The following is a 23,094-nucleotide window of genomic DNA, read 5'->3' as shown; positions in this document are numbered from 1 at the left end:
GGGGGGGAGGCGGGGGCCGGGGCTCAGCGGCTGGGGGCGGGCCCGGTGGGGCGGGGCCTCTCGGGGCGGAGTCTTCAGGGGGCGGACGCGTGGCCTCGCAGCGGCGGCGGCGTGATGGCGGAGGCGGCTTTGGACGCCGTGCGGAGGGAGTTACGAGAATTCCCGGCCGCCGCAAGGGGTGAGTGGGTTCACGCGGAGGCTGCGGCGGCCTCGCCTAGACCGCGGGGCAGCCTCACGACGCGGGCGGGACCTTGGGCATGCGGGGAACCGGGGCCCCGAGTCGGGAGGGCCCTGACCCTCCTGGGCCGCCGACACCACGGTTCCCGTGAGTTCGTGTCCTCAAGGAGCGCAGGAGCTCGTTCACCTGACTCGTTGCCGGCCCCTCTCCGATCACTCTTTTTTGTTCCACCCCTGCCCTCGCCCCCGTGCTGAGTCCTCAGCTCCCCTGCTCCAGTGTTCTCGTGGCTTTCTGGGGGTGACTCTTCGCCCTACTCCCAAGGCCCGGGCCAGTCTTCCCCCTGGTGTGTTTCCCACAGTCAGCCCGTCCTGAGTAATGGGGCGGTCTGTTGTCCTTCCCAGCCTTTCCTATCGCTGTCTTAAGGTGGTCGGATGCTCCCTTTCCGAACCCTTTGCTGGAACGCTTTATTTTTCTACGAGCTGGTGCAGAGCTTTGGGAGAATTGTAGGCAGCTGTATAAGTAATCATTGGTTTTGCCCCTGCTTGTTTTTTTGTTTTTCTCTCTCCTTAATTCCTTCCCTCCCATATCTGTTTTACCATTAATTAGCAACACGTGCACGTGGCTTAAAAAAAAAAAAACAAATCCGGATTTATAATGAAAGGATACCTCCCATTCTAGGCTCCAGTTTGCATCCTTCCAGAAATACTCAGTTTATATCTATACACACACACGCCTATATAGCTCCTTCTGTATACAAGTGGTAGCCTGATAAACACAATTTTCTGCACGAAGTATCCTGAAGATCGTCGTATATCCTTCTTTCTCAGTCATTTTCACTCCTGTGTACTAGTGTGGTAATTCACTGAATCAGCCTACTATTGATAGGCATTTAGGTCATTTGCAGTGTTTCTTTTCACCAATGTTGCAACGAATATTTTGAGCCCCTCAGTACTAAGCACCTCAATGTGTGAGGCTCTGAGCAACGTATTTAGAATATGTCACTGAATAAAATTTTTGCCCTGGTGGACCTTACATTCCAGATGAGGAGGTAATCCTAGACACACTAAATGAGTTAATTATACAGTAGAAGAGGTGGATTAGAAGATCAGTGTTGTGGGTAAAAGAGTAAAGCAGAATAAGAGGTCTCAGGCTAGGTATGGGGGGGGGTGCGCAGGTTCCAATTTTAAGTAAGATATTCATGGTGGGTAAGCTTAGATAAAGCGACATTTGAGCCCAGGCTTGACAAAGCGGGGCGGCGGGGAGGAAGTGAGCTGCTCAGACATCAGAGAAGGGTCTTGCATGTACAGGGCACTGGGACGGATGCCCTGAGGTGGGACCGTGCCTGGTGTGTGGTGAGTGCACGGAACAGTGATAAGGCCAGTGTGGCTGGAGCAGGCTTTCTGCACCTGTGAATTTTGTTGGTTAAAGTTCTAACAGAAGAACTGTTAGACCAAAGGAATTGTTTGAATTCCTTTTGAAATTCTCTCACATCGAAGCCTCAGCAGGGAGCAATAGCCATTCTCTACAGGAAGTCTTTTAACTGGAGGTAGTAAAACTGAAATAATTGCAGAAAATACAAAAGGTTAAAAAAAAAAAAAGCAGTTTCCACATATTTTAAGAATCTCAGTGAGAACAATAGGGAGATTTTCAGAGCCCCTTAAATCACCTTCCCAAAGCAGGGGTGTCTGCTTTGATGGGATAGCCTAACTAGGAAGACCCTGGGCCAGTGTCTCTCCCCCCAACTTCCCCACTCCCCTTGCTTCCTTTTCTGCTTGGCAGTTTCCATCTTACCTCTCTAGACAGTGAAGCAATCACTGTGCCAGCTCTTATCCTTTTCAGTTTTCTTGGGCCTGCCAGGGTCTTCCCACTCAGTTCCAGTTTTTGATCTAAAGACATTTACTTTCTGCCCGCAAAGCAAAGATGACTTTGCTTTGGTGTGGAGGCTGACATAAGAGATAGGGAATGACCTCAGAGAGAAAATTAGTGCAGTGGCCGCCCGCCCACTGGGGCCAAGACATTCAGGCTAGATCTCACGGATGAAACTAAAAAGTGAAGCCCCGTGCGGCCTCTGTAGAAGCCAGGAAAAAGGCATTCCAGTCTGAGTGAGCAGCAGGAACAAAGTTTGGCTCCACCTGAGAGTGTGGTAAGGGGCCGGCACCAGACAGGAGGAAACCAGACTGGAAAGGTAGGTTGGGCCTGATCATGTATCACCTTGAATGCATGCCAGGACGGACTATAATTTGTAAACCATCAAAGCATTTTTTTTTTTAAACGAGGGGTATGACAAGATGAGATTGTATTTTAGGAAGATGACTAGGGCCAGGGTGAGGGGTGCTTTGCGAAGGAGTGGAATTAAGCCAAGGAAACTAGTTAGTTGACTGCAGCAAACAGCCAGCCAGGAGATGTTGGAGACTCTGTTTCAACCACTAAGCCAACATTTGCTGAGCTCCTGCTGTATATTAGGGATCATTCTATGACCTGGGGATACACCAGCAAGTGAGACTTGCATCTCTGTCTTTGTGGAGTTTATGTTCTATTTTAGCAAGAGAGATCAATAAACAGTTTTGCTAAGGGAGGTACGTAGTGTGTTACGTGGTGATGAAAAAGGGAGAAAAAAGAAAAAAAGGGAAGGGGTGTAGGATTGTTTGGGACAGGTTCCAATTTAAAAGGGTCGCCAGGGAAGGAAGCCTCACTGAAGTGATATTTGAGGACCCAAGGAGGTAGTCTGAATGTAGATAGCAGCAGAGGGGAGGTGGGGGGGGTGGTTGGAGAGACAGGAGGTGGCATCAGTAGAACTTCAGGACCACCCATAGGGTGACCAGAGTGAGGAAGAAGGAAGAGCCGAGAAGAGGAGGTCTGTGAGAAGTGACACAGGGCCACTAGAAACATCTGCGCAGGTGGCGTCCTGTTCGACCTGCCTACATGCACAAGGTAGCGTGGGGTGTCCCAGGGTGGTGATGCCATTGGGTAAGATCAGAAACACAGTTCAGCCCTTAACTCTTCCTCTTAGGGTTTTGTGGGGCAGCCTGTCTCCCCAGTTGGGTTGTAATCTTCTTGTGATGACAGTAGGATCCTCCCTTGATACCTCCACACGGGCCAGACCAAGCACTGAGTACATTCGAGGTGCTCAGTGAATATATCACTGGGGGGAGGGTGCTTTCCAGAGTCTTGACTCACCCACACCAGTCTGTGGCCTTGGGGCCTCAGCTCTGCTCATTCTGGAGCTCCCTGCACCACCTGAAATGGCTGCCTGCCCTCATGGCTGCGGGGGGGGGGGGTTAGGCACTGCAGAATGGGAAAGCCGAGGGGTCACTATATGGGGCTGGACGTGGTCTCGAGGAGTGTTTGGGTTTGGGGTTGAGCAGCAGCCTCCGGCTTGTGGACTCTGAGGGCCGCATCTTGGTGTGTTTGTGGGTGCTTCACACTTTCTCCCTTAAAGTTCCCTCTTTCATCAGTTCCTGGTTGTCCAGGGTCCCTTGGTCATCAGTGGGCATCATCCAGTGGCGACAGTGTGCCCCGCAGAGGGAGGGGCAGCAGCTGGGCGCTCTCGTCTTCAGCCCCCCTCCACCTCTTTTTCTCAGAGCTCAGCGTGCCTCCTGCCGTGCCCTACCTGGACGAGCCCCCCACTCCGCTCCACTTCTACCGCGACTGGGTCTGCCCCAACAGGCCCTGCATCATCCGTAATGCCCTGCAGCACTGGCCAGCTCTGCGGAAGTGGTCCTTCCCCTATCTCAGGTGGGGGGCTGCCCTAGGGGGCGTTGGGTGGTACTTGGTGGTATTTGGGTGCAGCTGAAAGTCCTCTCCTCCAGAGCCACAGTGGGCTCCACAGAGGTGAGCGTGGCTGTGACCCCCGATGGCTATGCCGATGCCGTTCGAGCGGACCGCTTCGTGATGCCAGCCGAGCGCCGCCTGCCCCTGAACCACGTGTTGGATGTGCTAGAGGGCCATGCCCGACACCCGGGGGTCCTCTACGTGCAGAAGCAGTGCTCCAACCTGCCCACCGAGCTGCCCCAGCTGCTGCCTGATCTGGAGTCCCATGTTCCCTGGGCCTCCGAGGCACTGGGTGAGTGACGATGTCGGCTGGGCAGGGAAGAAATGGGGAGGAAGGAGTCGGCTCTGCTTGCAGCCTCTCCCTTGGGTGATGACTTCGCCCACACTCTTGGTCCCTCAGGGTCGGGTTCTGTGCACTAAACACCCAAGTCTCCAGGCCGTGACTTTGAATTGAACAACTGAACATTGCTGTCCTCCTTTGTGCCCCAGGGGAAGAGGCCCCTCTTGGAACTCACCCTCCTCTGTTTTCTCCCTATGAGTCTCTGGTCCCCCCTCCAGGCTCTGGGCCAATATCACCGTATGGTGGTTATTCCCAGCCTGGCCTTGGAGGACAGCCCCTCCTAACTCGCTCTCTTACCTCCAACCTGCAGGAAAGATGCCTGATGCTGTGAACTTCTGGCTGGGGGAGGCGGCTGCAGTGACATCTTGTAGGTGTCAAAGGGATGCAGAGGTGGGGGAGGAGGGAAGAGGAGGCCAAGAGTGGAAGGTTGGTTTGGATGGAAGTTAGACTGACTATTCTCTCCAGGATTTCTACCCAGATTCTGGGGTTTTGACACAACAGAGGGCTTCCCGACAGCTCAGGCTGGGGAAGGTCCCATGGCACTGGCAGCAGGGGACGTGGTTTCTTCTAGGTCTCTAGAAAGCCTACCAAAGGCCAGATAGGTCAGGGGTGAACTCAGAAGAGCCCTGCTTGCTTGAATTCCCCCTCTTGTTAGAGATGAGCCCCGGTGAGCATCAGGTCCCTGGTGGGCCCAGATCTGAAACCCTAATGCTTGCCCACATCCTCACCATCCCGTTGAGCCTCCCTTGTGCTCTTCTTTTAGACCATCTGTCACATCTGTCTTGGGGGCAGGGCCCTGAATGTGATTATTTGGCTCCTCCTGTGCCCTGACCCTCATAACCTTGCCCACTGGGCCTTCTTTGCATTGGCAGTACATAAGGACCACTACGAGAACCTCTACTGTGTGGTCTCAGGGGAGAAACGCTTCCTGCTACACCCACCCAGCGACCGGCCCTTCATCCCCTATGGTATGGGACTCCATCAGCAGGGGCTGAAGAGCAGGGAGGCCAGTGAGGGCCCTGGGTGGGCTGGTGCGCCAGGCCTGAGGTGTGGATGCAGTGTTGCAGTTGTACTCAACACTGGGAGCAAGTGGGAGGAACTGAAGCCGCAGCCATTCTAGTGTCCGCACACCTTTCTCTGCTTTCAGAGCTGTACACACCGGCGACCTACCAGCTAACTGAAGAGGACTCCTTTGAGATAGTGGATGAAGAGGCCATGGAGAAGGTGTCTGCCTTGTTCTTGGGCCCTGGGGAGAGGGAAGGGTCGGATACTGGTCTCTGAGGAGCAGGCACAATGGAGCTGGGGAGATGGCATCTGACTCTGAAAGATCCCTAAGTTGGGGCTCTCCCATTGCTGAACAGGGCCAGGCTCGTGGGCTTTACCTTTGGACGGGACAGAGCTACAGGGCCTGGGGGCTTTTGACCTGCTCCCCGGCATCCATTGTGTCCCCAGGTACCCTGGATCCCACTGGACCCGCTGGCTCCGGATCTGGCCCGGTACCCCAGTTACAGTCAGGCCCGGGCCCTTTGCTGCACGGTGCAGGCCGGTGAGATGCTCTACCTGCCGGCCCTGTGGTTCCACCATGTGCAGCAGTCCCATGGATGCATTGCGGGTGAGGAGCTGGCCCAGCAGGGCAGCTGGGCGGTGGGTCAGGGTGGCAGGTAGTTCAGAGGGGGACCTTTGTGCAAGGGTCTCCATTTTGTCCACAGTGAACTACTGGTATGACATGGAGTATGACCTTAAGTACAGTTACTTCCAGCTGCTTGACTCCCTTACTAAGGCCTCGGGCCTCGACTGATGGAGCCCTGCTGAACACTGCCTACATTGCCAACTGGGGGAAAAGGTCGTGTCCCTCCCTGGCCAGGTCACTTCCAGAGGCAACCCAGAGTCAGTGTGCTGTCTGCTGGCCTAGCTCAGCTTGGGATCAGCGATGGAGGACTTGGGGAGGTGACCTGGAGGTCCAGGAGGTGCCAGACAGGTCTGGGTGTAGGCTCCCAGGAAGTTGCCACACAGGTGAGGCAGCAGCTTGTCCTGGGGGGAGGCGTGGGGCTTCAGGTGTGGTGCCACCTCTTGCTGGCCCCGTGGCCTCGGGCAGCTGATTGCCTCGGAGCACTGGCAGAAGGTTGCTTCCTTCCCCACGGGGTGTTGGGAGCCTCGGAGAGAGCGCCTTAGGGACCATAAGGGCTGTCATGGAGGAAAACACGCAATAAAAGATGACTGATTTACATGTGCTGAGACTCCCTCTCGAAGGTGCCTTCTATGGTCTGGTGAGGGCTGGAAGGTTTAGGTAAACATTTCAGAGTTACTCTGATAGCGGCCAAGGGCCAGTTTCAGACCTGAGCCTGAGGGGCTCTCAGCTCCCAAGACCCCTCTCTCCATGATAGCCATCACAGCCACTCTTAGGGCGAGTGTACCTCACTGACTCAGCTTGTGAAGCCGCACTGAGCTTTACTCTGCCTTGTTGGCTGTCCTCCGGCTCCAGGGCAGCTGGTGGGGTTTGGAGCCTCCAGGAACACTCCTGCTTCTCCCACAACAAGGACAGGTAGGGGGCAGAAACCCCTGCCCCCTACCTCCGCAGGGGTCCCTCCACTCAGACCCCCTCCCTCCCTGCAGCCACCCAGACCTGGAAGAGCCCCCATCCCTGAATGCCACCCGGAGGCCTCATCATCCTGGCCACCCGGCTCCAAGGGTGGAGGCAGCCCTGCATGACTTGGGAAGGCTGCACGGAGTAAACCACACCCCTGCTGGGTTGTGATGGGCCTGAGGCACTGAGGTTGGCCAAGGGCTTCAGTCAGGACCGGGCATTCCTGTCCTACTGGCACTGAAGGTTGTGAAAGACCCTGTGACAGGGGACGAGACTCTTCCACTTGTTGCTGCCCTGGGCCCACTCCCTGCTTTCTAGACGTCAGTGGCCCTTCTAGGTGCGGGCATGAGAGCAGGGGTGGGTGGGATTGGTGCTGATGGCAACGGCTGGAGGAAACAGGTCTTTGTGGGTGGTAGGCCCCCATCACGGGGGTGTCTGAGTCTCCGCATAGGTTTAAGGTCCCTCGTTTCCTCCGCAGGTGGCTTGTCTTAGAGTGGGTGTGAGGCTTGGGTGGAGTGGGAGCAGTTGGGAGGGACCAGGGAGGAGCTTGGGGCAAGCAGGTACATCACTGGCCCTGGGTTAAAAAGCCAGCAGTCCTTGGTCCTGCGTCCACTGCCTGCCATTTGTGGCCCTTGAGAACAGCCAGCCTCATGGCTCTGGTAAGACCTGCTAGGGCACTAGTCCCCTACTCTGACCCTTGGTCCTCCTGGGGCCTGGTTAATACTATTTATTCTTTAATGTTTATTTATTTATTTTTAATTTTTAAAATTTGTTGACTTGAGAGAGAGTACGCATGTGGAGCTGGGGGTGGAGAGGGGGCAGAAGGAGAGAATCTCCAGCTTACTGCCCACGGAGCTCGGAGCCCGATGTGTGGGGCCTGACTTGTGGGGGCCCGTGGCTGGTCCTCACCTGAGCTGAAATAAAGAGTTGGATGCTTAACTGAGTCACCCAGGTGTCTCCAGCTTAATGCTATTTCTTACTGGGAGCTGTGGGTGTCTCCAGGTGTGGAGAAGGGAGTCGGTGGGGGATGCTGGTGTCGGATGAAGGTGTCCTGCCCTAGCGATGGGCTCCAGGCAGAGTTCCCTGGCCCTGTGGGTTTGGGCCCTGAGAGCCCAGGTTCCGAGGAAGTGGGTTCTCCCAGGCTTGGACCGTGGGGGCTCCAGGGCAGACACTGACAGATGTGTTTCCCCAGCTCTGCTCCTGGACTGTATCCTTCAGGACCCTTCTGAGGCCAAAAGGAATAGCTGGTACAGGCTTCCCTGGCACACTTGCCATGGTTTATATCCCCAGATCCATGTTCATGGGTTTGGATGGACCCACCTGGGGACCCTCTTTCGCCCAACCCTGTAGCCCCTGGAGGACTTGAAAACCTGTGGGAGGTGGGAGCTGCTAACTGCTGTTCCTACTCAAGCAGAGGGCCCATTTCCAGAAATGATTCCTGGCCAGGGGTGGAGAGGCTGTCTGAAAACCAAGTCTGTGTTCATTTCTGTTTCTCCAAAGAGAGCGTTTGCTTACCTGGAGCATGCCTACATTTAGCTGCTTAACTAGGGGAGGGGTCCCACCAGGGAGCCCGAGGCCAGGCTGGGTCTTAACATGCTTCTTCCCCTCCCTCTGGAGCCTCCTATTCCTCCAGGCCTCCTGCCACCCAAGGCCAGCCTCCAGGCCACTTAGCAGGGGTTAGCTGGGATGTGTTAGCTATGGGGTCAAAAGATTGGAAGAAACTATAGCAGGAACTGGAAGCAGGTGAGTGTGGGATGGAGAGCTTGAGTTGAGCCCGCCTGGTCTGTCCTGGCCCTGAACCTCACGCAAGTGACTAGCCTTTCTGTGCTTCTGTTTCCTTGTGGGACTGGTTATAATAAGTAGTCCCTACACATAGGGCGGTTGTGTGATTAAACGAATGTACATAAAGCCCTTGGACTAGTGCCGGCCCGAGTGTTGTGTAAGTGTTGGTAGGTAGCTGCTACCATAGCCGCCTTTCCTTTCAGGGCTCTGATGGGGTGCAGAGCAGCCATGTGGCTGGGCAGGGCCAGTCCCTTTGGGTCATGATTAGTCTTGGAGGGGTCACCCTGGCCTCTTCTATGACCCTCGTCTCCTTTGGGCACAGCAGCCTGCAGCAAGCCTGTCCTCTCCCCACTCTGCAGGCAAAAATTCCTGGGACCTGCTTGCTCACTGTTCGTGTCCTGCAGGCTCGTGGCCTGCCCTCAAAGGACCTAGGTGAGTGTTGGGCCCAGGGAGGACATCGACATTGTAGCTGGGTTCACAGTGGGACAGAGCCAGTGGGAAGAGACTCCAGGGCTGGGGATGCAGGAAGTCCAAGAGAGGGTGCTAAGAGGAGGGACTGGGTCGAATGTCAGGTAGGCCCTCAGCCTCTCCTCCTCCTACCTCCTGACCCAGCCCCATTCCATGGGTCTCAGCCTCTGGGGCCTGCTTGTGATGGAAGGTCATGGACTGTGGGCAGCTGGGCTGGGTTGGGCTCTTGACCATTAGCAGGCACATGTTCCCCCTTCCCACAGTGACTCCCTCTGACTGCTATGTGAGTCTGTGGCTGCCCACAGCCTCTAGCCACAGGCTCCAGACACGCACGGTCAAGAACAGCAGAAACCCCATCTGGAATCAGAGCTTTCGCTTTCGAATCCACAGCCAGCTCAAGGTGGGCCCACTGTCCCTGACAGCCCTCACTCCATGCTCTGACCTGCTCATCTTCCTACTCCACTCCTCCTTCCTGCAGCTGCTCACTCTCTTCCTTTCCAGAATGTCTTGCAGCTGCAAGTCTTTGACCAGGACCTTCTGACCAGTGATGACCCCATGTTGTCAGTGCTGTTTGACTTGGGGACTTTGCAGGCTGGGGACTTTCGCCGAGAGAGCTTCTCACTGAACCCTCAGGCAAGGCTGTGCACAGGGTAGCAGTGGGGTTCTGCCCAGGGAGGAGAGCTGGGCACATGGCCCTCTTCTCCAGTGAGTGGTCTAGGCTCCCTGGCATCTCAAAGGCCATAGTCAGCCAGGACGTGCTGTCACTGAAGAACAGTCCCATCTCCGGCCCTCTTTCTTGGCCCTTAAGCCAAGAACAGCTTTCTAGGAGCCCCCCAGAGAAGGTGGACAGAGCAACCTGGAGATGGACATTGGTTCTCCCCACCTTTGGGGCCCGAGGAACCCCAGCTGGCATGTGCATTGAAATCTATACACATGCTCCTCTCCCTTTCTAACTTGCCCCTTTATGTCTCCAGGGTGAGGAGCGGCTAGAAGTTGAATTTCGGCTGCAGAGACTGTGAGTCAGGAGGGATGGGGTGATTCCTGGGTGGGAGTGTTCCTTTTGGGGAAAGGACAGAGCCCAGCACACGCAGAGCTGACACCTTTCCCTGGGAGACCTCTAGTGATGGTGGGGGAATGTCTTGTCCTCCTTGAAGGGTGAGAACCTGGAAAGCTGGGCTTACACTGAGGGTCACTGGGGGCTCTTTCCAGGACAGACTGTGCTGAGCAGCTCGTCAGTAATGGCATCCTGGTGGTGAGTGCAGAAACCCTCCCTCAGGCCTTCTTTCCTGGGCCCGAAGCTTGGGCCCCCACTGGGGACTTGGGTTGATCTGAGTTGGGGAGGCCGTGGGATTTCAGTTCTTCAAGAGAATACAAGCCCAAGCACATGTTTGGTGACTCAGTGCCAATGTAATAAGGTGCTGAGGACCAAAACCAGGGTACTGGGAGGGTGGGGGCCTCTAGCACGGAGGGGTTCAAGTCTAAGGGGCTTTCTTAATGACTCAGGCCCGGGAGCTCTCCTGCTTGCATGTTCGACTGGAGGAGGCAGGGGATCAGAAACGTAAGTCTCTACCTACTAGCATAGCCCGCAGCCCTCTGTCCTTGTCTTCCCCTTTCTAAGGGGACCCTGGAAGGGACGGACCTTCCATTAGCTGCCCTCTGCTCTCATAGGCAGCAGTAGAGGTTAGGGGCAGATCCATGCTGGGACTCCCCAGGACTTGAGTGTGTCCCATAGTCTGTGAGGGGGTATGGTGGGGGCCCCATCGCCCAGCCTGGTCCTGTGCCAGTCTTCCCTTGTGGTGGGGGGACAGAAGTGGCCCTCAGGCCCCTTAGGCAACACAGCCTTGGGCCTCTGAGCATCAAGATCTCACTTGCAGTGTCTCTGCTCTGGTTCCTGTTTCCAGAATCTGAGGGCAGAGTTCAGCTTGTGGTTCCTGGGTCCTGTGAGGGTCAACAGGAGGCCTCCGTAGGCGCTGGCCCTGTCTGCTTCCATTGCCCGGCCTGCTGGGAGCAGGAGCTGGGTATCCTTCTGCAGGTAGTGTGCTGCTTCCTCATATGGGGCAGGGCCTGCGGGGTCTTCCTCCCTCCTTCCCTCCCTGCTTGCTCCTAGCCGGCCCCTCTGCTCGTGCTGAGCCCTTTGCCACATCACTCTCTAGTAGAATCAGGCATCCTGAGAAGAGGGTGGGTCAATGGCTTCCTACCCCTCTTCCTGCTGCTTTGTTACTCCCTGGGGGCAATGGGCGAGGTCCTTGCTGGAACCAAAGGGTCTTCTGAGGTCTTCTTTCATCTGCCCTGCAGGGTGCCCCTCGAGAGCAACTAAAGGTGCCCCTAAGCGCCTTGCCCTCCGGCCAAGTAGTGAGGCTTGTCTTCCCTACATCCCAGGTACTTGATCACCAGAGGAAGAATGCCAGGAGCATTGGCCGGGCCCTAGGCTTGCAGGGCTGGCCCATTGTAGTAGGGGCTGCAGGCTTTGGGCCAGGTTCTGGGGACAGGGATCTTCTGAGCAGCCCTGCCTTCAAGCCTCAGGCCTTGCCCCTGTGGAGATGGCCAGAGGCCCAAAGGAGCATGGTGGGGGGGGTGTTGTTATCATAGGGTGTAACTTGGGCTGGGGTGAAAGAAACATGGTGGCCGACTTTTGTGACTGGTGTTTATGGTTTCCAGGAGCCCCTGATGAGGGTGGAGCTGAGAAAAGAAGGGTGAGAGCCGGCTGGGAGAGGGCGGTGGGGTGGTGGTGTGGGGGGGTTACCTAAGCCTGAGACTGAGGCAGAGAGAGCGCAAGTTAGCTGCCAGAGGAGAGAAATCACACTCCCTTTGGGTGGCAGCTGTTGTGGGTGGACCTTAGCTAACCTTCATGAGACAAGAGGAGTCCCCCAAACTGGGCCCTTCCTCGCATGCCTGGAAGACTAGCTTTTCACCTTGAAGAGATGGGAGCACTGTTTCTTATCTCTTTTGGAGTCATTTTTGGGTGGTGAGGGAGCAAAGCTCAGGGTGGGGGGAGTAGATCTGTGGTGGTGGGACCCACCCAGGGGCCTCCATGCAGCCTGGGACCCCAGCATTTCTGGTCCTGCGAATCCACTTTGTTGCCTTCCTGTGGTCCTGTGGGGGTCCGTGTCCACTTTCTCCCCCTCACAGCCATACACCTCATGCTTCAGGCCAGGCAGGGGTGAGGGCTGGGGAGAGGGGTGGGAGTTGGCAGTGGGTTTCTCAGGGGAGGCAGACCCGGCTTCCTTGTCTGTGATGAGGTGGGGAGCTGCCTCCTAGCCCCTTCCTTACCCCCCTAGACCGAAGGAGCTGGCGGTGCGGCTGGGCTGTGGCCCCTGTGCGGAGGAGCAGGCCTTCCTGAGCAGGAGGAAGCAGCTGGTGGCCAGAGCCCTGAAGCAGGTCCTGCAGCTGGATGACGACCTGCAGGAGGACGAGGTCTGGGCCATGTGTACTGGACAGGCTGGGCGGGCGCAGAGCCAAGGGCTTGTTTCTTCAGCAGAGCAGAGCTCGGCCCGCCTCCTGTGTGCCTGCCCCTGCGCTGCTTCCCTGGCGACGCAGCAGAGCATCGCACCGGGCACCTGGAGCTGTAAACCACTTTCCTTCTTGTTTCTTGATTCTCAGCCTGGTCCAGGTTTTGGGACTTGGATCCAGTCTGCCCAATCAGTGGGACATGCAGCCTGAGGGCTGCCTGTGGGCCTGGGGGAGCCCCTGGAGGCTCAATCAGCTTGGGGCATCTCCTGTCAAGAGGGAAAGGGGTGGCTGTGTGGGAGACTTTTGAGGTGGCTGTGGGGCTTCCAGAAAGTGGTCACCAGACTCCTCAGGGGCTAGGGGTGAGGAGGTGAGGCCTGGAACTTGTCCATTTGTACTGGAGTTCTTAAAACCAGATAAATCCAATCCTTGAGAGGCTACTTCTGATTAGATCCTCCTCAGCAGGCCTGCCTGACCTGGCCTGGTGTGCTCTCTTCCAGGTCCCCGTGGTCGCTGTCATGGCCACCGGCGGTGGGATACGGGCAATGTTGTCCCTCTACGGGCAGCTGGCTGGACTGAGGGAGCTGGGGCTCTTGGATTGTGTCTCCTACATCACAGGGGCCTCGGGCTCCACCTGGTGAGCTGGCGGCAGGTGCAGTGCAGGAGTTGGGGGGTGGGGGGACTCTTCTAGACTCCGTGGGTGCCTCTGACCCAGCTGTGAGAGAAGGGAGAAAGGATGTGCTGGAGGGAGACCTGCATAGCGGGACTGTTGGAACGTGCCTACTGGACTGGGATAGAGAGCGCACGGTGTGCAGTGACCCCCTGGCTTTGGCTTTTCCCAGGGCTTTGACCAACCTCTATGAGGACCCAGAATGGTCTCAGAAGGACCTGGCGGGACCCACCGAGTCCCTGAAGACACAGGTGACCAAAAGCAAGTTGGGCGTGCTTGCCCCCAGCCAGCTGCAGCGGTACCGGCAGGAGCTGGCTGAGCGGGCCCGCCTGGGCCACCCGCCCTGCTTCACCAACCTGTGGGCCCTCATCAGTGAGGGCCTGCTGCACGAGGAGGTGCGGGGAGGGTCATGGCCAGGGCACAGCTGGGAGATGGGGAGCAGCCCTGGGCAGCAGGGCGGGCAAAGGTCTCCGGCCCCAGAAAGCCACAGCTTGAGGCTCGAATCCTCTCCTTCCACCAGCCCCGTGACTGCACACTGTCAGACCAGCGGGAGGCCCTGAGTCGAGGCCAGAACCCTCTGCCCATCTACTGTGCCCTAAACACCAAGGAGAAGGGCCTGACCACCTTTGAATTTGGAGGTGAGCAGTCCTGGTGCCGAGAGTGGCGCCCTTGTGGCCAGCAGGGTCGGGGGGAGCTGGGCTTGTGTGTAGAAGGTGGGTGTTTCACTCCCCACTTCAGGGCCAGGTCTCATGTTTGCCAGAGACTGTCATCCTACCAGAGTCACTCATGCTCAGGGTGCCTGCAACCAGTCTGAGCCTCTGGGTCACCAGGCTGCCCCAATGTGAAGCCTGTGGTGTTGGAGGGTGCGGGGGTTCTGATCCCCACAGTGAGGCTGTGTCGTCTCCCACAGAGTGGTGCGAGTTCTCCCCGTATGAGGTTGGCTTTCCCAAGTATGGAGCCTTCATCCCCTCTGAGCTCTTCGGTTCTGAGTTCTTCATGGGGCGCCTGACCAAGCGGCTTCCTGAGTCCCGAATCTGCTTCCTTGAAGGTGAGGGTGGGGCCTGGCAGGTTTGGGAAGCTGGGGTAGTGGGGAGAAGGGGCCCGAGGCAGATGGCAAGCCTCCACCTCTTGGCTCAGTCATGGGGCCGTTTCCTGGTCTAGGATGGGTCAGGTTGTGATAGGGTGGGGGACTGTCGCCCTCGTGTCCCTCTCTCAGGTATCTGGAGCAACCTGTATGCAGCCAACCTCCAGGACAGCTTATACTGGGCTTCGGAGCCCAGCCAGTTCTGGGACCGCTGGGCACAGGATCAGGCCAGCCGGGGTAGGTGCCTGGGCTTCTTGGAAGGAGCTGGAGACGCAGCCACTGGGGTAGCGGGGGCATGGTGGGCTGGCCTTTGGGAGTCCATGGAAACTGGGGTAAAATTTCAGGGGTCCCCATTTCCTAAAAGACATTCCACTTTCCCCTTTCTTGACTGCAGACAAGGAGCAGGTCCCTCTTCTGAAGATAGAAGAGCCTCCTACGGGGGCCGGAAGGATTGCAGAGTTTTTCACCGACCTTCTGACACGGCGCCCACTGGCCCAGGCCACCCATAATTTCCTGCGTGGCCTCCATTTCCATAAGGACTATTTCCATGATCCTTACTTTTCCACCTGGAAAGGTATCTTCTCTCCTTGGTCCCGGCTCTCCAAGGTCTGCCCATGGCCACCTGAGCCTTGGGTCTCTGGTCTAGACATCGACACCCTCCGCCCCCTGGGCCGCAAGCTTCTTGAGCTTAGTTCGCTGGGCTGCCTAGACCGGCAAGCTTTTTTTCTCTCCTTATTTTGGGAACCAGGGCCCCTCTGGCGGGGGCAGGGCGACTCTGGCAGGAGAGCTCAGGGATCAGAGGACAGAGTCGGCTTCTACCAGCAGCACAGTGCTAGCATTAGGCTCAAGGGGTCTGGTGCCCTCAGCACTGTTTTTCCACCCCATCCCCTTAATCATTACAGCCACCAAACTGGATGGGTTCCCCAACCAGCTGACACCTGCCGAGCCTCACCTTTGTCTGCTGGATGTTGGCTACCTTATCAACACCAGCTTCCCACCCCTTCTGCGGCCCACACGGGATGTGGACCTCGTCCTGTCACTGGATTACAACCTTGAAGGAGCCTTTCAGGTGGGCTGGGGGGGCAGGTGTGGGAGGGAGTAGTGACAACGGGCCTGGCCTGATATTCTGGCTCCTGCCTCCCGGGACATCTACCTTAAAGTCCAGTATCTGGTCCTAGTTCCCTTAGGGTCTGAAATGGAGACAACATGTGAATGGCGTCCTGTGAATTCTGGATCCTATGATTTTACCACCAGGGGAAGTTAGAGGGACAGGGAGAGGTTTTTAAGTGTATTTTACCTTTGGGACCCCTTTGGGTCCCCTGCCACCCACCATTTGGTCCTGAACCTCAGGAACCCTCTGATGTCAGTTTTCGTTCGTCCAGTAAAGTTTCTGGGAATTGTTAGCAGCCCCTCGCAGTGGAGCTCAGTGTCGAAGCACTTTCCAAAGTCTGGCCTGGTCCTGGGGGTCTGCCTGGGTTCGATTTGGCATCTGGGCACCTAGTCCTAGGGGTCTCAGCTGACCTCCCCGTTCAGTTGGCCCGGCGTTGGAGACACTGGGGAGCCCCCACGGGCCCTGCCCTCTTGACCCCCTTCTTCCTGCCGTGCAGCAACTGCAGCTTCTGGGCCGGCTGTGTGGGGAGCAGGGCATCCCATTCCCGCCCATCTCGCCCAGCCCTGAGGAACAGCGCCAGCCTCGCGAGTGCCACTTGTTTCTAGACCCAGACTGCCCCGACGCCCCGGCGGTGCTGCACTTCCCTCTGGTGGACGACTCCTTCCGGGAGTATTCGGCCCCGGGTGAGCCCCCAGCCCCTTGTCCCCCCAGCCCGGCCTTCATGCTTCTCCCTGGAGGACCCCCAGCCTCAGCTCCACACCCTCCCCCAGGCATCCCACGGACCCCCACAGAGAAGGCGGCTGGGGAGGTGAACCTGTCTCCTTCCGACTCTCCCTACCACTACTCGAAGCTGACCTACAGCCTGGAGGATGCAGACAAGCTGCTCCGCCTGACCCACTACAACATCTGCAACAACCGGGAGCAGCTGCTGGAGGCCCTGCGGGGTGCCGTGCTGCGGAGGCGCCAGCGCCAGCACCACCAACCCCAGTGAGGGCATGGGGGGTGAGCTCAGGGCTTCCCCCGAGCCCCCCAACGGGCCCCTCAGACTTGCACCCAGGAGACCCTGGTGGACAGGAAGAGTTGGGGCAGACACTCCTCACCCAGGGTGAGGGGCTTCACCAGGCGATGTGCCCAACACCACCCTGACAGGGCCCCACAGCTACCAGCAGCCTTGTCCCCTACATGGGCCAGGAGCCTGAGTGGCTTAGAAGGGCTGGGCCTGGTCTCCTCAGGACAGAGATGGCTCCCTCTTCAAGCAAAGAGAACGTTTAGAGGGCCTGTGGTCACCCGAGGTAGACATGGGAGACAACGGCTTGAGCCCAGAGTGGTATGGATCCTAGTTGTGGAAGCGCTCAAAGCCCTGGGCCCCTCTCCCCTTGCTCCCTTGAGTAACTGTACTGTGTGAAATAGAGCGGTTTATATGTCACAGAGGCTCATATAAATATGAGGTGGGAACAGGTGACATCATGCCAGGCTCGTGGTTACACGTAACAAGGACCGGTTTGAAAAAGCTCTTGCCAGACCCCGCGAATAGGTGCATCTGGACTTCCCCTGAGGAGAAGACCACATGTGCCCTGTTAGGGCCACCCTTTCTAAGCAGTGGGGAGACCCGTTTGGCCCGGGGGGTTCTGCTGTGGGAACCCTGGCCTTGCGCAGGTGAGTGGACACAGAGGCAGTGGCACCCCCGTCCTCCTCCCCCCGTCAGACGGCTGCTTTCTTTTTTTTTTTTTTTTTTTTTTTTTTAAAGATTTTATTTATTTATTTGACAGAGAGAAATCACAAGTAGATGGAGAGGCAGGCAGAGAGAGAGAGGGAAGCAGGCTCTCCGCTGAGCAGAGAGCCCGATGCGGGACTCGATCCCAGGACTCTGAGATCATGACCTGAGCCGAAGGCAGCGGCTTAACCCACTGAGCCACCCAGGCGCCCAGACGGCTGCTTTCTTTCCCACAGCAGGGGTGGCCACATCTGCAATCAGAGGAGCCACAGGAACGAGAGAGTGACCTCCTACAGCAAGCTGTGGTCTTGGTGAGGGCTGCCTCTTAACAAGGAACTATCTGTTCCAGACCTTGGTCCTGGTAGCAGAATCTTAGGCTGGTCTCCTAGAGACTGTCCTTGTTGGTAGCCCTGAGGGTTGCTGCCACCTCAGGGTTTGGTTCAGGGTCCTGACCTGTTGGGGGAACAGGAAGGCAGAGTGAACTTAGGGCTTGGCCTCCCTTAGAACATTCCACCTCCTGCTGGTGCTGGGATTGTGGCTGACAGGCAGCTGCAGGACTGACCATACATAGTGTGCAGAGGGTAGAGGGAAGAGAACAGGTTCTTGTGACCCAAATCCCCCTGTTTGCTCTGGCCCACTGATGCTTGGGCCCTGCCTAGGGCATGTAGCTAGTGTCACAGTGGAAAAAAATGGGGGCCCTGGGAGCCTTAGAAGCCATCATCCAGGGACAAAGCCTATTCATTCAGCAACATGTTCTCTGGATTTGAAAGTGGAGCCTGTGTGCCAGAGACCACAGCCATGGCCGCCTTCTGAGGTGCTGGAAACACTCCTTGGGCCTGACCTGGGGTGTCTGTCTCTGCGAGAGTCTGTGTGAGTGTATGTGTGAGGGGTGACAGCCTGACTTCTGGCCTGCTCGAGGATAGTAAGGTTCCCCTTTCCTGTTGGAAGAGGGAAGAGCCGGAGAGAGGGCAGAGTGCAGGCCAGATATGGCTAGCCAGCAACCCATCTTCTGTCTTGGACAGGAAGAGGAGGCCAAGAAGTGAGCCAGGGGTGGATGCCCAGCGTATCCTTACCTTGGGCCTGGCCAGGGCAGGGAAGGGAGGGTGAGCCGGTGGCAGGTGCCTGGGCAGGGCCCTCAGCCTGCAGGAACTCCAGGGGTTGGGGCTGGCTGTGAGTGCTCACGGGCATCTCCCTCAGTGAAGAAGTCAGGGGACAGGCGTGGAATCTGTGAGGAAAAGGAGGACCCTCAGGGCCTGGATTCTGAGCAGAGGCTCATAACCGATTGGGAGGGTGGGTGCTAGGATTTTCTATTGCTGAGGGTTTCAAATATGGGGGTTACCCCACACCCTAGCAGATCTGAGTCTTCAGATCTTGGGCTTAAGAGGGCTGCAGCTGTGCCAATCATGGAGCTCAGGACCACTCCCCCACCACATCCTCAGGTGCCCTACCTGAGTGGGGCGGCCGGGCCGGGCACGCCCTCAGCAGTGTGCTCAGAGGGGAGGCCCCCTGGTCTGGCCAGGTGCTCCAGGCTCAGACTTTGGGCTGCAGAGCAAAGGGAGATCAGTGGTCAGTCCCGGCCCCTGTGCGAGGCCTTCTGTAGACAGCAGACTCCCTGCATGTTTGTGTCTCCCCCACAGAGTCCTACATGGAAATGCTAACGCTAAGGGGATGATATTGGGAGATGATTAGGTGATGAGAGGGGAGCCCTTACAGAAACCCTAGAGAACAACCTAGCCCCTTCCACCAAGTGAGACACGGTGAGAGGGCTCCCATCACGACTTGGAAGATGGTGGGGCGCCTGGGTGGCTCAGTAGGTAAAGCCTCTGCCTTCGGCTCAGGTCATGATCCCAGGGTCCTGGGATCGAGCCCCGCATCAGGCTCTCTGCTCCGCAGGAAGCCTGCTTCCTCCTCTCTCTGCCTGCCTCTCTGCCTTCTTGTGATCTCTCTCTCTGTCAAATAAATGACTTGGAAGATGGCTCTTACCAGACCCTGAATCTGGTGGCACCTTGATGGTGGACTTCCCAGTCTCTAGAACTGTAAGAAATAAATGGTTCTGGTTTGTTACCTACCTAGTCTGTGATTTTTTTTAAAGCAGCTCAAATGACGTGCCTGCTACAGGAGGCCAGGCACACGTCAAGCCTTGCCCATGTGGTACCCCGCGCACCCTGCCTCCCAGAAGGCTGAATGCAGACGGGCTGAGAAAGACTCAGTCTAGAGAAGACCCTGAAGACACTCAGGAGGCCTTTGGGATGCTGGAAGGTCAGGCTCAGCTCCCATGGGACCAGAGACTGTGAGGAAGGGAGCCAGGAACCCCGAGAGCTTGGGAGGAACAGGTGAGGGACTCCCACCCGGGGCTCACAGCAGCCTGAGGACAGGACCTGAACACACGGTCTCTGGATGGAGCCCGTCTGACCACAGTGATGAGAGACTTCTGGGGCAGGGGTGTGTTCCAGGCATGCCTCCTGCTGGAGCTGGGTTTGGCCACTGTCCACAGGACACCCCAAGGGCAGGGCCTGCAGAAATTTTTGAGGACTGGAAGGTTAGAGAATGTCCCAGGGTCACAGAACAAAGCCAAGGAACATGAAGGGGAGTCCGAGAGATTCCGAGGGGGTTGGGACAGGGCCAGAAGGCAGCCAGGGGGCAAGCCGGGCCTGCCCTTTGTGATCTTTGGCAAGTGGTTTACCCCTTCTGGGCCTTCAGTTCTCTGGGAAGACATGATGTCCCACTTACCTCTCTAGGTAGAGAGGTACTAGATATGGCACTTCTGAGGATGTCTGAAACAGCAGCCGGGGGCCCAGGGACTCAGTACCCCAAGTCCCTCCCCAGGTTCCCCCAGTGCTTACCAGCTGTGCTGCTCAAGGCTGGAATCCTGCTCTCGGCCTGCCCTTCTGATGGTGCTGCCCAGGGCGTCTCCACCCTGCTGCTCAGCCTGCCACCCAGGGAGCCAGGGGTCAAAATTCTTGGCCACCCATAAGGGGACCCCTGCCTCCAGCCCCTGGGCTGCTCTTCGGAGGCTGTGCCTGCTGGGTCAGTATGGCCCTGGGCTGTTGTCTCCTTCTCTACATGGCCCTCACCTTAAGGAGAAGGTGTGTTTCCTGCCATTCTGGTGCCCTGGCCTCTCGCACTGGGCTCCTCTGAGGTCAAGGGTGGCCACCGGGGCCATATTCTGAGAAGACATGAGAGGGGTCACCGCGGCCATGTCTGCTCTTCCCTGTGGGCCTGTCCTCTGTCTTCCATGTTTTCCACTGCCCAGTACCTCTGCTGCTGTCCTCTTGTCCCAGAAGAGGCTGAGGGAGCTACCTCTTAGGGTCCCATGGCAGCCATCCCAGAGGCTCAAGCAGGGCTGTGGGGAGAAAGTGGGGAGGCTGTACCAGCTGGGTGTGGAGGGGAGGCTGGAGTCTGGCCTTGCGAAGACCTGTGTGTCACCAGAGGCTCCAAGGCCAAGTGCTGGACTGGCCCAAGGGAGCCTGGGAATGAGGTGCTGGGAAACCAGGAGGAGGAGGAGGAGGGTCCCATCCTCCAGCCTGGGGTGGGGAAGCTCTGAGGTAGCTTAAGAAGGAAACTGTTTTGGGACACCCGGCTGGCTCAGCCAATAGTGTGTGTGACTCTTGCTCTCAGGGCTGGGTTGTGAATTTGAACCCCATGCTGGGTGTAGAGATTACTTAAATAAAGAGAATGAACCTGTCTTAAGAACGGGGGTGGGGGATTATCCACCATGTCAAGACTCCAGGCCCTGGTGGCCCTTCTGAGCCCAAGCTGTTCTGTGGAAGAGAGCTGCCTGGAGAAGGAACCTTCTCATACTTACCTGCCTCTGGGCAGACCCGAGCTGCTGCTGGAACTCCAAAAATCTCTCCATGGTGGGGACATCCTTAGCATCCTGAAAGGGCAAGATGGGGCACAGGAAACATCCAAAAACAGAGGAGAGGCCCCCTCTGAGAGGTGGGCTAGCAATCTTCCCCTCTCTGATTACTTCATTCCCGAGGACTCTCGGTTCCTAGGTCCAGTGCCCCCCACCCCGGGGCTCAGTGCTGGCTGCAGGGTCTGGGCCTTACCCCTGTGGCCCCAGCCCCACTGGGCTCCTGCTGCCGGGCCACAGGTTCCAGGGAGACCGTGGTGGCAGAGGGTATGGGTGGCCCAATGGGGACACCTGGCTGCAGGTCCCTTGTCTCCGTCAGTTGTACTCCTGGCCACCAGCTTCCAAAGGGCCTCTGCTTGGGGGATGTGAGCCTGTGGCCAGCACTCCTGGGCTCCAGCCCTGTCACTTGCTGCAGCAGCGTCCAGTCCACCTTTGAGAGGGGAGTGAGGTGAGCCAGGTCAGGTCACCTCTCTTCCCCGAATCCCTTCCCCTAGAGAGAACCCCAGCCTCATGGTTCTTTCATCTGTTCCTGCTTTAGCTGGCTTAAGACACTTCCCCGTTCTCCTAGTCCACAGTGGGACTCCAGCCTTTCCCGGGTCGGAGGGTAACAGGGCCCTGCAGCTGGCCTGGCAAAGAATCAGCTCCATCCAGAGGCTGACCGAGGGGTCAGCCGTGGGCTCAGTGCATGGGACATAGGGCAGCTCCTTTCTCAGCTTGCTCTCACCCCTCCCCGCCCCCACCCTCAGGCCCCTAGCTGCTGGTGGACCCTCACCCAGCCTCCTCTCACCCCTGCCTTCCTCTGCAGCTGGGCAAACTTCTCTTCCTGGGCTGCCAGCAACTTCTCTAAGTCCTGGTGTCTGCAGAGTAGCAGCTGCACGTCGGACACATTGTGCTGGGGAGAAGCCAGCCAAGGTGAAACCCAGCTCCAGGGGGTGCCAAGAGCCTCCCCTCGGGGTCTGCAACCCAGTTTAGTGGGTAGGGAGCTGAGGAACAGCAGGACCTGCCCTTGGCCACAGCTGCCAGTCGGTGTAACTGGCTAATGGGGTGGAGGGACTGGGCTCACCCCATAGTTAGGGTCCAACAGTAGAACCTCCTGGGAGGCCAGCCAAGCCTCGGCCCGGTCCAGCTCCTGCCGTAGCTTTTGCAGGCCCCAGTTCTCCTCGCAGCGCTCCTGGCGCAGGGTGCAGGCCTCCGTGAGTGCCTGCAGCTGCCCTTCTAGCTCCCGCAGACACGCTGCCACCTGGTGGGAAGGGATGCTCTGGGTCAGATGCTCCAGAGGAAGCACTGAGGCAGAGGAGGCCTGGAGGGGCCAGCAGAGGGCTCCAGGGAAGGCCCAGACCCTCCCCTTCCCTTCTTGGCCTCTCTCTCTGCTCCTTGCCTGCCTTCTCCTGAGGGCTGAGATTTCTGCTAGGGGTTCCAAGGCCTTGGGCAGTCGGGCTCCATCCCTTTTGTGCTCCTACCTCCAGGGACATGAAGTGGCCGCTGTCTATCAGCTGCCGCCCTTCCTGCTGTACATCGTGGGCTCGAAGGCAAGGCTCCTGGAGTTCCTGCCCCAGCTCCACCTGCTGCACCAGGAGCCGCTCAGCCCCTACCATGTCCCCGGCCAGCTCCTCGGAAGAGACCAGAGCTTTCTTCTCCTGAGCCCATGCTCTGCGGGCAAGGAGATGAAGCTGCCGTCAGGTCTGGGAGAGCAGCTTCAAGAAGCAGGGCCTGAGGTGTGCCCGGGGAAGGGGAGACCAGCTCCCGGAAGAGCTGGGGTGACCCCCACCCAGCAGGGCAGAGCTGGGCCAATACCGGGGCGGGATGTCACCTACAGCAGTTCCCGACAGCAACTGAGGAAGGCATGGCCCTGGGCAGCCTGCTCCAGCTGCCGACCCCGCTCCCGAGCCTTCATGTCCAGGGTCGCCCAGGCCTCCTCCACCTTGGCCAGCTGCTTGCACAAGCCCTCCTGAGCTGCAGGGTAAAGCTGGCCCAGCCGGCAGGCCTCCATCTGCACCCGGGCCACCTCCTTCTCCACAGCTGCCAGGTCCCGCTGCCACCAGAATACCTGATCAGGCCTCACCCAACACAACTTGATGCATGCCCCTCA

At 57.8% G+C, this 23,094-nt stretch overlaps 2 protein-coding genes across 2 annotated transcripts in view; one reads left to right on the top strand and one right to left on the bottom strand.

Annotated features, from left to right (window-relative positions):
• The first annotated feature begins 76 nt into the window (after positions 1 to 76).
• Positions 77 to 16,859, top strand: LOC309867116 (cytosolic phospholipase A2 beta-like). Its single transcript, XM_082735483.1, is given in 26 exon segments — positions 77 to 178; positions 3,760 to 3,913; positions 3,988 to 4,241; positions 4,600 to 4,656; positions 5,162 to 5,257; positions 5,437 to 5,513; positions 5,742 to 5,901; positions 9,015 to 9,087; positions 9,387 to 9,611; positions 9,614 to 9,756; positions 10,098 to 10,138; positions 10,333 to 10,375; positions 10,627 to 10,681; positions 11,025 to 11,155; positions 11,419 to 11,502; positions 11,782 to 11,816; positions 12,402 to 12,537; positions 13,071 to 13,207; positions 13,413 to 13,635; positions 13,761 to 13,878; positions 14,151 to 14,288; positions 14,457 to 14,561; positions 14,719 to 14,898; positions 15,227 to 15,393; positions 15,932 to 16,118; positions 16,206 to 16,859. Coding segments are annotated over 21 exon segments (2,622 nt in total). The 5' UTR covers positions 77 to 178; positions 3,760 to 3,913; positions 3,988 to 4,241; positions 4,600 to 4,656; positions 5,162 to 5,257; positions 5,437 to 5,493; the 3' UTR covers positions 16,427 to 16,859.
• A 507-nt stretch (positions 16,860 to 17,366) lies between these two features.
• Positions 17,367 to 23,094, bottom strand: part of SPTBN5 (spectrin beta, non-erythrocytic 5) — a 46,343-nt gene continuing 40,615 nt past the window's right edge. Inside the window, 12 exon segments of the mRNA XM_082734426.1 lie at positions 17,367 to 18,374; positions 18,598 to 18,691; positions 19,133 to 19,183; positions 19,528 to 19,662; positions 19,993 to 20,078; positions 20,224 to 20,492; positions 20,955 to 21,026; positions 21,202 to 21,435; positions 21,793 to 21,897; positions 22,069 to 22,245; positions 22,466 to 22,655; positions 22,820 to 23,037. Of these exon segments, the coding sequence (XP_082590552.1) occupies positions 18,140 to 18,374; positions 18,598 to 18,691; positions 19,133 to 19,183; positions 19,528 to 19,662; positions 19,993 to 20,078; positions 20,224 to 20,492; positions 20,955 to 21,026; positions 21,202 to 21,435; positions 21,793 to 21,897; positions 22,069 to 22,245; positions 22,466 to 22,655; positions 22,820 to 23,037 (1,866 nt within the window). The 3' untranslated portion in view covers positions 17,367 to 18,139.

The sequence above is a fragment of the Mustela nivalis genome (genome assembly GCF_964662115.1).
Source record: "Mustela nivalis genome assembly, chromosome: 6".
In the NCBI taxonomy this organism is placed as follows: domain Eukaryota; kingdom Metazoa; phylum Chordata; class Mammalia; order Carnivora; family Mustelidae; genus Mustela; species Mustela nivalis.
The sequence above is the reverse complement of the archived record's forward strand: the minus strand, read 5'-3'. Positions and strand labels throughout refer to the sequence as shown.